The 14,331-nt window shown below is 40.4% G+C and overlaps 1 protein-coding gene across 3 annotated transcripts in view; it reads left to right on the plus strand.

The window, feature by feature from the left end:
* The window catches only part of Sphkap (SPHK1 interactor, AKAP domain containing), a 147,406-nt gene that overhangs the window by 115,228 nt on the left and 17,847 nt on the right, over nucleotides 1–14,331 (plus strand). For all 3 annotated transcript variants that reach the window (XM_057755652.1, XM_057755665.1, XM_057755658.1), the window contains one exon: nucleotides 635–4,385. In XM_057755652.1, the coding sequence (XP_057611635.1) occupies nucleotides 635–4,385 (3,751 nt within the window). The remainder of the gene's footprint in view (nucleotides 1–634; nucleotides 4,386–14,331) is intronic.

Raw genomic sequence — 14,331 nt, forward strand, 5'->3', positions numbered from 1 at the left:
TTTGAGACTCTGATACCTAAGACTTCTCTCTGGTCTCTTTTAAGCCTTGGTTTCTAAAAGTGTTTACAATTAGTGGTGTTTGTGAGACAGGAAGGGAATGAGGCAGGACAGTGCTCAGCCATCATTTACACCTACTGAGTCATTAGCAAACTCAGGGTCCCTCTTCCCACCTCAACCCCCAGAGAAGAAAATTGCATAAAGTGTTGCATTGTTGTTGAGGCTGGTCCTGTGCACTTCTTAGTACAAATCCTTACAACAAAGCTCCTATGAAACTCTTCTTCTTGCCCCCTACTCCCCACCTCTTCTCTCTCCCTTCCCTACGCTGCAATTTCCTGTGCCACTTCCCCAAGGAAAAATGACAGCAAGCCATCATTCCCAAATACCTTCTCCTCTCCCAATCCCCACATTTGTATACCACATTAAAGGAGTGTTATAAGGCCACGCTGCAAAGCAAAATTCAACATCTGTATCAGATTCACTTTAAATGAGGCAACAGTCACAGTGCTGTACTAAAGACGGGGGGGGGGGGGGTGGAGAGCTGGAAGTAAATTTAGAAAGTAATTGTTAGTTTAGGCCCATTAGAATCTGCTATCCAAAACGTAGTGACGGTCCTCCCTCATTTTCTCTTTACTAGGTTTTGAAACTATAAACGTGTCAGCTAACGTGTCAGCTACTCAGGAAGGATGGGATTACCACAAGGAAAAGTTGCATTGTTCTTTAGGGGAAAAACACACTAGAAAACACCGTACACCCATGAAAACAGAAGGGCCAAAGGAAAACATAGCAGAGAACACACTCTTGCAAAATGTCAATCCTTCTGCCAGGTCATCCCGTGGGAAAAGTGAAGTAGCAGGGGCCAAGCAGCTGACCACAAACCACTCGTACCCGGAAAACATCAAAGGAGAAACAGAAAAATCTCAGATGCTGTTTATCCCTCGGGATGCTTATCTCTCCATGGTTAAGAACGAGGGGCTTTCTTCCTGCGGAGCAGTCATTGAGCAGGGTAGCAACCCCAGAGATCATGGTGGCCTGCAAAATTCTTTTCCTCCTGTTCAAAATGGAGAAGCCACCACGGGCGAGTATGCTACAAACTTAGCGGAATCGGTGCTGCAAGATGCCTTCATCAGATTGTCTCAGGCGCAACCAACACTCCCGGGGGAATCTTCGGTTAGTTTCTCTGTGGGAAGCTCTCTGCTTCCCGGTGGCTGTTGTACAAAAGATACAGTGGTCCCTCGTTCATGGAATGAGCTCCCCAAAATTGTCATTGTGCAGAGTTCAGAAGGCAGTGACGCTGCCCTGGAGCCAAGTGTCTCTTGGCCTGAGACGGAAGTTTCTGTTGAAACCTCAGGCATCCCTTCCGGAGAAGGTTCTCGCAGATCCACTCAGAGTGCCCTAGAAGTTGCCCTAGCTTGTGCAGCCACGGTCATTGGAACCATTTCCAGTCCACAGGCCACAGAAAGACTCACCATGGAACAGGAATCCCTGATATCCAGCTGTACCCAGAGAGGCAGTGGGGTACAGCAAACTCAAGTGCCGCAAGTACTCATGGAACCGTCTGTAACTGACTACTCCTTTCCGTCAGCTCTGTGTGGCATGACACAGGTGGCAAGCGCTGTTGCTGTCTGCGGCCTCGTTGAAAGAGAAGAGGTGACATGTTCTGTAGCTCCAAGTAACCTCTTGCTCACCTCTGGGGCTTCTGAAGAAATATCCTCAGCTGAAAGTTTAGTGACAGAGAGGAGCACAGAGCTGGGGAAGGAAGCCATTGCAGAGGCTCTGCTCACGGAGGCCGCTCTAGTCTTAGCACGACCTGATGCATACGGCAGCATTGGAGACCTCTTGGACTCTGTGAATAGGAGAATCGTAGAAACCACTTCCAGAACCCAGAGCCTGGGCAAAGAAAACACCCAAAGGAATGAACTGGCACAGACCCTATCCAACGTCATTCTCAAGCATTGCATTGATGAGGTTCACCAGACAAACGTAACAGCTCGCCCCACGGATGAAAGACATCGCTATGGAATTCTGGACTCCTTAATGGAAAGTGTGAACCAGCTTCTCCTCAATGTGATCTGCTTCACGTTCAAAGAGATGAGTCATGTTGTAACACCCAGTGACCATCCCACTGGCCTTCCTGAAGAGACCCTCAGGTGGACAGAGGCAGAACCCTTAGGTTGCCAGTCGTTTGATCAGGCTGCTGGTCAAACAGGGGCAAATGCCTCAGCATGTTCAGGCAACCATTCTCTTAGCAATGCAAATTGCACTGGCCTTGTCAGTGGTGATCTTGTTGAGGATGCACCTCCAAAGCAAAGCACGGGTGGAGCAAGGTTGGGACTATGCAACAACCCCAGGCTGTCATCTGAATTCTCATGCTGCTGCAGAATGCTTGGTCCAGCTGCTAAAACATCACCCAAGGAAATATACCTGAAAGGGCTTATGGGAGAGGCCTCAAAGAACCCTGACTACACACTCAGTTTGGATGGCAAAGAACAGAGAGCCTCTATGGAAACAGGAAAGTCCCCCAGAGCAGGCGAGTGCTGTGGTGGCACCCAGGAAACTGAAGACAGCCTTGTTCTAAGCACCCAAGAGAAACACACCTGGGGCACTCTCATAAACAACGAAGTTCAAGTTAACCGATCCTCATTAGGGGATGACCTGGTGTTCCCTGCTCAGTCTACACTACAGGCAAAACAGTCCGAGGTCTACTGCATCACAGACTTTGCCGAAGAATTGGCAGGGACTGTTGTTTCCATGGCAACCGAAATTGCTGCAATCTGCCTTGACAACTCCAATGGAAAACAGCCATGGTTTTGCGCTTGGAAAAGAGGGAACGAGCTTCTGATGGCGCCCAACGGACCGTGCCGATCCTTGAAGAGGAAGAAGGAGAACTCAGGCAGTGGAAGCACTGTGAGGAAACACAAGCCACCTCGCCTCAGCGAAATCAAGAGGAAAACAGACGAGCATCCAGAGCTGAAAGAGAAGCTGATGAACAGGGTCATGGATGAGTCCGTGAACCTTGAAGACACTCCGGACTCCGTCAGCACCTTCGCGAATGAAGTGGCAGCCAAGATCATGAACCTCACAGAATTCTCCATGGTGGATGGAGTGTGGCAAGCCCAGAGCTGTTCCCGGAATCGGTTTCTGGGAGGTGATAGGTGGAACAGGCTGAAAGCCTCCAGCTGTGAAAGCATTCCTGAGGAGGACTCTGAAGCCAGGGTCTATGTTAATAGCCTGGGTTTAATGAGTACCTTAAGCCAGCCAGTTAGCCGCGCCAGCTCAGTCTCCAAACAGTCCAGCTGTGAGAGCATCACCGAGGAGTTTTCCAGGTTCATGGTGAAACAGATGGAAAACGAGGGGAGGGGATTTGAGTTACTGCTGGATTACTATGCTGGCAAAAATGCCAGCAGTATTCTGAGCTCAGCAATGCAGCAGGTATGCCAGAAAAACGACCACCTCAACGTGAGGCCGAGCTGCCCCTCTAAACAGTCCAGCACAGAGAGCATCACTGAGGAGTTCTACAGGTACATGCTGAGGGACATCGCCAAAGAAAGTAAAGATGGTACCTCCTCCAGACGAAGCAGCCATGACTGGACCACGGGCTTGCTGTCTCCTTCGGCCCGCTCCCCATTGTGTTACAGACAGTCATCTATGCCTGACAGCAGGTCCCCATGCTCCAGATTAACAGTAAACGCACCTGTCAAAGCCAACTCCTTAGACGGCTTTGCCCAAAACTGCCCTCAAGATTCGCTAAATGTACAGCCAGTCAGTAGGGCTTCCTCATCTGGTCTCTGCCAATCAGACTCTTGCTTGTATCGCAGAAGTGGGACTGACCAGGTCACAAACATGCTCATTCATGAAACGTGGGCCACCTCCATTGAGGCTCTCATGAGAAAGAACAAAATTATTATGGATGATGGCGAGGCAGCAGGTGTCAGTCCTGGTCCCGTTTCAAGTGGCTCTCCTTTGAAAGTAGAGAAGGGTGCAAATGGAGTAGCCGCCAGCAGAGGCCACAGTGGGCCAGCTCTGCTGGTACAGGAGTCGGTGGATTACCAGAGAAAGGATGTTGTTACTGAAAGTAATCATTCCCCAGTGTCATCTCGGAGCAAAACAGCTCCTGGTAAGAAACTGGGTGGTTCTGATCCTAGAAAAGAAACCTCTTCATGCCACGATGCCATTGTTCTCAAAAGCCCCAGGCAGCCGCTTTGCTCAAGAGAGGTACCTTTGATTCAGATAGAGACAGATCAGAAAGAAGAGGGCATTGGAGAACAAGAACCTATCCTTCCCCAAACTGGCTCCCTAGAAGAAACAGAAGGGCACCAACCTGAAGAAACCCTCCCAGATGTGGCCAGAGGTGGAGATGTGGACCTGAGCAGCTGCCAAAGCTGTTGGTGAGTTGATCATCTCTGAGATCCGATAGGTGCATGTTCACCACAGTTTACACCTCAATTAGTGTTCTTCGAAGTCAGTGGTTCTCAACCTGTGGGTCATGACCCCTTTGGGGGTTCAGACAAACCTTTCACAGGGGTCGCATATTACATATTCTGCATATCATATATTTATTTACATTATGATTCATAACAGTAGCAATATGACAGCTATGAAGTATCATTGAAAATAATTTTTTCGTTGGAAGTTACCATAACATGAGGAACTGCATTAAAAGGTTGTAGCATTAGGAAGGTTGAGAACCACCATTATAAATCTTAGGTAGGAAAACAGGAATATTATTGGTGTACAAACAGAATTCCGGAGGCAATAAATGACCTCGGTAGACCCCTGTGCATGCATAAGAAGGGAGGCATTCCTCTCACCTTATCCACTGACATTTTCTCCACCTTTCCTATGGCTGGACCTGCTGTAATGTAGTGGTACAAGGCTCCTCATGTGCCTGCTGTTTTATTTTGTTTAGAAGCCTGATCTTTTAGTCTCATCCAAGATCAGTAATCCCCCTGGTCACCTTATGGAAATACATTCATAAACCTATAATAACTCGGCTCAACATGCTATATTTTTATTGCATAACTCATATACCAGGAAGCAAAGCGAAGTCATCCCCACATCCAAGGGCATCAGGTCACACCTGACCCCTATAGTTGGTGTTCAACTAAACTTCATGAATAAATGGTTACTATGAAAGCAGGAAACCATTCTGGACTTAATAACGTTCTGGTACACCTTACTGTAGCAGAAAAAAAATCTTTTAGGCTAATCCAAATATATTTTGTAATTAACTGTGAAGATTAGTTGAGGCGTTTCCTCAGTATTAGATTACTGAGGCAATACTGAAATAGGACAGATAGTTGATTATTTGGAATTCTAGGCTTATTTTATTCTATAATCATGGCATAATATAATATCTGCCTACTGCAAAAGAAAGAAAGGCATAAAGGAAGAAGTGAAGGTAAGGAGGGAAGGAGAGAGAGGGAAGAATCAAAGAAGGGAGAGAGAGAGAAGGGAGGTTTGTTGAATAACTTACTTTTTATCTTCCAAAACAAATTGAATTCATTTATGTAACAGAAGAATCACAGTGTCATTCTCCTTATTAAAACAAGTGCTCCAATGCTTTGGTGGCTTTTGAAATTATTCGTGGTGGTTTTCAATCAGCAATTGTTTTTCTTTTGGAAACAGTCAAATTTAATTTTAACTTAGGAAATTGAGATTAAATTTTTGGCATCTCTTCTCTAAAGAGTTCCGTTCCTGACTTATTCTAAGAATTCTCTGTCAGGACCCTGTGTCCTATGAGTGCCAGCTCTTTGGGTGCACAGAGTGCATGCATGCATAATCTCTCTCTGGAAGCTGTCATTTGGACAGCGCTTCTCCAGAAGATTGTACATGCAGCAGGAAGGAACTTCCGGGGTGAGGTAAGAATTCCCCTCAGGCTGCACAAGGAATATGAGTTTCTTTCCTAACTTCAAGCGCCTGCACACTACTCACAGGGGACTGTTGTATCAATCCTCTATTTTTAGGCCACAATTAAAGTTTAGTGAAACAGAAAATTCCAGCTTTAGAAACATATAGTTTGAGAAATAACCAGGGCAGCCTTTTCAGAAATGTATGCCTACATGTTCATTATTTACAAAGAAAGGAGAATATATATATATAGCTGGAATAAACAAGATGAACACAGCAATCACCAAATGTCAACAGTTGTCTAAAGTCTGTGTTGCATTTACTCCTAAGCAGAAGAGATCCATTTTGGGGTATTAAAACACCGCCATCAGAGAGGGTTCTACATGGGGTTTTTGGTAGAGAGTCCCAGTCAAACATGAGAACTGTCTGTTAAGACAGTTAGTGTTAAGAACTTTCAAGTTGGATAGAACCACAGAAGTACAAAAGGAGAAGAGAGAACAAAAACATAATGACCAGAAACACAAAGCTAAGACTAACGAAGAAGATCAAATACACAAAGGAACAAGGTTTCATCAATAATTGTTTGGCTACAGACAATATTCATCAAAGATTTTGCTCATGGGACTATAGAGACATATCAGAGCTAAAGACACAGTATAACCAATATGTCACTTTTCAGAAATTTACATTTAGAAATACATAAAAAAGAGATTCCAGGAACCCGACTTAAAGTCAGCAGACATCAGGAGATGTTTAATCAGTGAAGGTCACCAAACTAGAAAGCATCTTGAACTAATATCCAATGGTTGTAGTTATGGTTGTAGACCCAATCAGACAATGATTCTCATTATAGAGTTTTAAATTAAATGTCACTGATATTACTCCTAAAACAGATTTCAGCTGGAAAAGTTGCAAACACTTCATACTCTGCATGAATGAGACCATAGCTGACTCAGATTCTTATTCCATATAGTCACCCAAGCATTCAACCTCTTGCTTTAAGGTATAGATATATGATTCTGTTTCTTATCAAATAAAGAGATAGAATGTTGAATATCCCAGAAAGTCAAGAGTTGGCTCTAATTGCAAAACTCAGAGGACTAAGAATTGGATATCATTTTTGTTTTTGTGGGGCAATATAATCATCACAAAACATGAAGTACACTACCTTTTTATTAAGTAAACTTATTTTTCCTGAAAAACAATAGAGAGGGAAAAATCTTTTCATTTTTATTGAAAGAGATGATTTGAAAAACTTGGTTAATTTGTTTAGCCATCTGTCTATTACACTGCCTTAAACTATATCAATTTGAACCAGTTTCCTAACATCTTTCATTCTGGTTTACTCACCCAAAAATGGGAATGATAATGTAATTCTTAAATTTTAAGTATGATTTATATACAAAACTCTTAATTCAATACTTCACCTCTTATGAATATTCAATAAATTCACCTGGTTATTATTACTATGGTAGTATCATAGCCTTCATTTCAGGAGATGTCTCCCCAAGGGGAAACGTGTCATGAGAAAAGTGAGAGATTTATTGAAATAAAAGAATTCCCGGGATTCACAAGCAGAAAAGTAAGTCACAGTTCGGTTACATTTGCTGAACTCAGAGTTGCCATCAAGATATTTGATTTGTCGCCGGGCGGTGGTGGCGCACGCCTTTAATCCCAGCACTCGGGAGGCAGAGACAGGTGGATCTCTGTGAGTTTGAGACCAGCCTGGTCTACAAGAGCTAGTTCCAGGACAGGCTCCAAAACCACAGAGAAACCCTGTCCCTCAAAAAAACAAAACAAAACAAAACAAAAAAACGAAACAAAACAAAAAAAAAAAAAAAAAAAAAGAGAGAGAGATTTGATTTGTCAAAGTAGCTGAAAACAGAGTTTCATTCTCCATGGAAAAGTTCAGCCCACTTCCATGCAGGAGTAGGGCATGTGACATAGGCAGTCTCAGTGTTGTTTGGAGGTTGAGAAAAATTATCTCCTGAAGATATTTTCAGGCTCTTCTCTGAAGGACATCGTCGTGATTCTTTAAAATATGGTTAAAATTCAACACAATGAAATAAAAACCACTTCCTTACTCTTACTTTTATATTACTTGATGAAAGAGTCACAGATGAAGATCCATTGTGGAAATCATTCCCAAATAGAGATATTTGTTGACTGTTAGCACCATATTTTGAAGATGTATTGACGACAGTGCTTGATTCTTTAAAGTGGCTTTTATCAACAGAATAAGATAAGTCATAGACTATCAAAGCGTATTTCTAAAAGACACACCCAATAAATGAAAACTATCTAAAATGGTAAAATTCAAATGTTCTTATGTATTGACAAATTACTCATAAGCATGGGACTGACCTAATAAAGCAACACAACTTCAAGGGGGAAAAAAAGATCTCTCAAAATTCAGCAGTAAGAAAATGAACAACATATTAGAAAATAAATAAAGGTTCAAGAGTTAAAGGCTAGATTCCCAGCTAGTAGGTATAGTCATTACAAAGAGATTCCATCACAAAGGCTTCATGTAAACTTTGTATCCACCTATGGTTGGATTCCTTATTTGACTACATTATTTGGAAGTGATGTAAACTTAGATATGGGTTGCTTGAGAAGCATCTGGGGAAGTTACATCTTGTATTTGTCAGCCTCCTTACTTACCTCTTTTTTGTCAGAAAGAGAGCCACTTTGCTCTACCATATGATGTTCTCCTGATGTTCAGCTTCACTATGGATGAGCCCCAAAACAGCATAACCAAGTAGCCACAAACTTAACTCTCTTAAACCATGAGTTTAAGTAAACCTGTCCTCTTTTAATTATTTCTTTCGGGCATTTGACACAGTGACAAAAGGCTAACACAATGCTCAGCTATCATATGCCTTTAAGACAGTTCAAACAATCGAATACAGTAAATAAATATTAAGATGAATAAAATCCAAACCACTGACAACACCAAGCCCTAGCTAGGATGTCATATGTTACAAACCATTAGAGCAATGTTTGACCACTTTGGAAGATAGTTGTCAGGTTTTTTTCTTTTTTTTCAAAAGTAAGCAATTGATGTTCATCGAAAAAGAGAAAAAGAAAATCTGTGTGGGTCTTTAAGTCAGCTTCATTTCTAGTTACCAAAACATAGACAGAACAAACATGTCTTTTGTTTTAGTTACTTTTTTATTGATGTGACAAAACACTATGACCAACACAACTTATGAAAGAAAACGTTTAATTGGGTTTGTCTTCAACAGTTAGACTCCATAATTGTCTGATAAACAGACACACTTTAGATCTGTAATTTTGATCTAGTGGGATGCATCCTCCCACCACTACTCTTTAATGTATTCCTGGAATAATAATAGCAACAGCCCCATATGATGAGGAAATGGGCGTGCAGATAGGTGTTGTGTGAATCAATAACTTGTATTTAGCTGATGATACAGTACTAATTGCTGAAAGTCCAAATGAGCTCCAGACCATGATAGAGTTGTGGAAATAAATGAAAATAAAAGTAAACATCAAGAAGACTGAGATATAATACATGGAAGGGCCCACAAAGATTCTAACATTAAAATAAAGAATCAGAACCTCAAGCAAACAGTCAACTTTGTCTATCTGGGAGGAAACATCAGTTCAAAGGAGGCAATTATTTCAAATGTCAAGAGGCATATAGGGATAGTGAGGGCTGCATTATAGACACTAGGAAAAGTTTGGTCAGCAAGAGATATAATGACAATGCCAAAACTGAAAGTATATGAGACACTTGTCTTGAGCTGCCTTCTTTACAACTCTGAAACCTGAACAATGAAATGCTCCTCAGAAAAGTGGCTGGATGTGTTTGAGATGCATGTGTCAGGAGGATTCTAGATGTCACACAAAGAGATAGGCTATGCAATGATGATATTAATGAACATCTTCATCTGCAGAAGGAAGTAAACTACAGGATACAGCAACAGCAGTTAAGATACTTTGGCTATGTTATGAGAATGAATGGCAGCAGATACTCAAAGATAACACTGCTTGGAGGCATGCATGGGATAAAGCAAAGAGGAAGGCCCTAAAAACACTGGATAGAGAGCAAAAAGAAAGAGTGTGGAATCTTGGGTATGACAACAATATAAGCACCTAAAACTACCCAGTCCTAGGATAGGAACAACTAGAGAACGGCCATAAACAGGCTGCCCATGCATGCTTAAGCACTGCTAGGGCATAAATGATGATGATGATGATGATGATGATGATGATGATGATGATGACAACTACTCTGAATGATGTAGTACTAAATGGATCTGCACCACTGCCATGGTTGAAGTATCTGATCTCAAAATCATAGATTAAAAGTCGAATCACTGCTGCAAAAAGAAGCTGTTTAATGAAATGTGAGATCTACAATTATCTATGGACATATGCTGATGGATGCTACAAAGTAGTCCCACACTAGCTCAAAACTGAACATAATAAACAGATATTTATTTAGGGGTGGACTCACATATCACAGTCCTCTGCACAAAAGGGGAAGAAGAACTGAATCCAGCAGCAGAGGGAGAGAGAGTGTAAGCTTTACTGCTGATTTTATAGTATAAAAGATCAATCCCAAGTGGGCTGGTATCTTAAAGGATATTGACTGAAGAAGTTACCACAGTACCTCCTCCTTTTGTCTAAGCGAGTTCTAAGCCTAAAACAAAGCTATATACAATAACAATAAATATCAAGTATAAAATTAGAATTACAACTAGCATAAACAATATCAATCAAGAAACATGCTAAATGTTTCAATTTAGCATCCTAAGGAGTCTAAGTCTTATATTAGAAATGGCTTGGCCAAGTCATAAGAGGAAAGTAACTATGACTATCTAGTCTTCAACCCCATAGAAGACCTGAGAAGGGATATAATACTACTTGAGTAAACAGGAAGTGCAATCAAGCAACTTTAGAAATGTCCAATAAATGAAATAGACAACTGGGTACCTGGGTAATCACCCAAAGTCTCATTTGCAACATTAGAGCAATCAACTTTTCCTAAGCCTTAGAGTAACTGACAGACCATTTTCAGAGGCAGAAAAATTTTCAAAAGCATCTTACCCTGTCTTGGCAAGGTTTGGCAGTCTTTTTCTTGTATCTTGCTTGTACTGTCTGGATACCATGCATTTTGTCAGTAGTCAAGGCATAGGATATTCTTTGCTTAAAGGCCAGTTTGACAAGAAGAAAACAAGCTCCAAGTGGAGTGTCTTCAGTACCCAATATTCTATCAGGAATAGATCAGTGTCTGCTCCTGGAAGCACCAATTACTTCAAGAGAATGATGGGCATCTAAGAGGCTCCTTATAAAGTTTGCTTGCCATTTGGGCAAGAAACTGCTCTTGCCTGGACTGCTTGATGGTATGCTGGATGAACTGGGCATGCAAGACCCACAGAAAAGTGATTGCTGAACATTCCAAAAGATGGGATGGTCCCTCAGGGTTCCTGCTTTATAAAAGAGCCTGCCAGAAATTCTACAGGATACAGAAGAAAGTGCCTGACAAACTGCCAATAGAGGTGAAACAGTCTTTCAGATTTCTTGCTTCATGAAAAAGTTTGCTAGACATTATGGGCCTGTAGGCTGAAGTTGGATACCCCAATGTTACAGAAGAACTTTGGGTGACTGTCCAGGAAGCAAGATGTCTCTGTCAATTCTAGAGTTTTGGAAGTTGCATACAATGTATTTCCTGTTTATTTAGGTAACATTATATCCCTGTGGCGTCTTTGATGGAGTCGAAAGACAGATAGTTATATTTTTCCTTAGTTATGATAAAAGAGAGATTAGATATAAAACTTTAGACTCACAAAGATAAAATAAATGATATTGTATTTTCCTTAATTTGCCAAATGTAAATGGACTAAATATTATATCTGTAATTCCTGCCTGATAACTATTTTGTTGTATGTAATCTTGTTATGTTAAGGTTAAAAACCTTTCTTTTTAATTAGACAGAAAAGGGGAGATAATGTAGGATTCCCCTCTGTATACTATGAATATGTTTTATTGCCATTGATTAATAAAGAAGCTGCTTTTCGCCAATGGTTTAACAGAATATAGGCAGACTGGAAAAGATATATAGAAAGAGTAAGCAGAGTCAAGGAGATGCCATGTAGCTGCCAAAGAAGAAAGACCTGTGGGAGCCTGCTAGAAACTTGCCAGTAGGCCAAGACCTCATGGTGATGTACAGATTAATAGGTTAATTTAAGAAATAAGAGCTAGCTAAAAACAAACTTAAGCTATTGACCAAACAGTATCATAATTAATACAGTTTCTGTACAATTATTTCAGGTCAGGGCAGCAGGGAAACAAATAAGCAGCCTCTGCCTACAGACATAAGAATAAGTATTTAGTATTCTAAAGAATAAAGTGTATTAGCTTTTATTAAATGAAAAACATTTGGGGGAAAGCAATATGGCTCAGTGGGTACAGGTGCTGGATGCCAACTTTGACAACTTGAATCTAACTTTCTGGACCCACATAATATAAGAGGACTAACTCCCATAAGTTGTCCTCTGACCTCTATATATATGCCATGGCAAACACATACTGAACAAATTTAAATAAATAAAACCTCAAAAAAAATCTTGTTCAAATAAAATCTCAGAGCATATACCACTAGGAGAATATACCACTATGTAATAAGTGTAAGCAGAAGTGTGTAGAATAATAAAAATGAATATTACAGTGACTTGAATATACGTAAAGGAGGAAGAAAGTCACAAAGATCAACAGGGTAGGATAATTTAAAACACAGTCTTCTCATCTTATTTTGCATTTCTTCAAAACATGCTATTTTAAGTAGAAAGTATTTATTTTATGGCAAATGAAAAACTAAAATATATGGCATTTGTGGCATAAAGAACAGGAGAGGGAAAATAGAAGAAGTGTGTTGTATACAGGCCTTCCATAACATCATTGTTATAATGTTACCTGACAATAAGCTATACACTGAATATAAGGGCCAAAAATTCTGCAATCACTACTAAAAATATGAAACAAAGCACTATAATTGTAAATCAATAGTGGAGATTAAAAACAAAAGTCTAAAACTTTCTCAGTTAAATAAGAAGAATTGGAGTGAGGGTTAAAAAGAAACTAAGAACAGATGGGACAAATAGAAAACAAGACTTTTTTATTTAAATCCAGCCTTATTGATAGTCACATTAAGTATCCATGATCTAAACACTTTTAACTTCAGTTAAAAGGCAGAGATTATACTTTTGCATAAAAAAGCAAAACCCTAACACAAGCTTTGTGGAAGAAATGATCTGAAATATAAAGTTGCAAATGGGTCAAGAGTAAAAGGATGGAAAATAAAAGAATTTAAGGGCCAAATAGCCCTCAGTATACAGAGCATTACTGGGGATAATGATGTTTTATAAGTTAAATTATATATATATATAGTTTATATAATATATAATTTTAAAAGATAATTTATAAACTAATGGGGGTCAATCCATCCAGTATACAGTCCTCTTATATATAGAACCACCTAAGTAACAAAGTATCAAATGGTAATTTTAAAGGCTAGAAGGAGAAGTAGACAAAGTACCATAATGGATATTTAACATTCTTCTCTTAGTAATTCATGAAATAATCAAAATATAAAAACATGCTACAAATGTCTGTATATATTTACAATAGCAGCAACAGCAAGGATGTTTCCAGACACAATAGGGCACACACAAACAACGAACTCAGAGATAGGACAACAAACACAAGTCCAGCTCTTGCTCCATAACGGCATAATCTAGCATAGAAAGGGGAAAGCAGACGGGAAATCCCACCACTGGCTAAAGAGCTGCTGGGAGAGGAAGTGCTGGATTTCTTTATTGATGCAACCCTTAGTAAACTGGCCTCACACCAGGGCAGTCACCACTCCCAAGACCAGCTAGACAACAACCTGGACTCATGGGAAAAGAAGGGATAAAAAGTGGAAGACATCTCAAAGTTGGGAAGGAGAAATGGAAAGATTGGGAGGGAGGAATGGGTGAAATTGGAAGAGGAAGGTAAAGACATTTGAAATATATTGTATGAAATTCTCAAACACTTAATAAAATATTGATTTTAAAAGAAGCAACACTTCCAATCAGCTTAGTTTATACAATTTAAGAACAGCCTACCCAGCAATTCCACTTTGGGGTATATTCCAAAGAATGCTCAATTGTGCCACAGGACATGTGCTCACCTACGTTCATAGCAGCATGGTTTGTCACAGCCAAAAGAACCTGGAAACAACCTAAATGCCCCTTGACCAAAGAATGGATAAGGAAAATGTGGTACATTTACTCAATGGAGTACCACACAGCAGAAAAAAAAATAATGACATCTTGAAATTTGCAGGCAAATGGATGGAGCTGGAAAACTTCATGTTGAGTGAGGTAACCCAGACCCAGAAAGACAATTATTATGTGTACAATTATTATGTATTCAGTGGTTTGTAAACATAAATCAAAGAAAACCAGCCTA

Source organism: Chionomys nivalis, chromosome 2, assembly GCF_950005125.1.
Source record: "Chionomys nivalis chromosome 2, mChiNiv1.1, whole genome shotgun sequence".
Lineage (NCBI taxonomy): Eukaryota > Metazoa > Chordata > Mammalia > Rodentia > Cricetidae > Chionomys > Chionomys nivalis.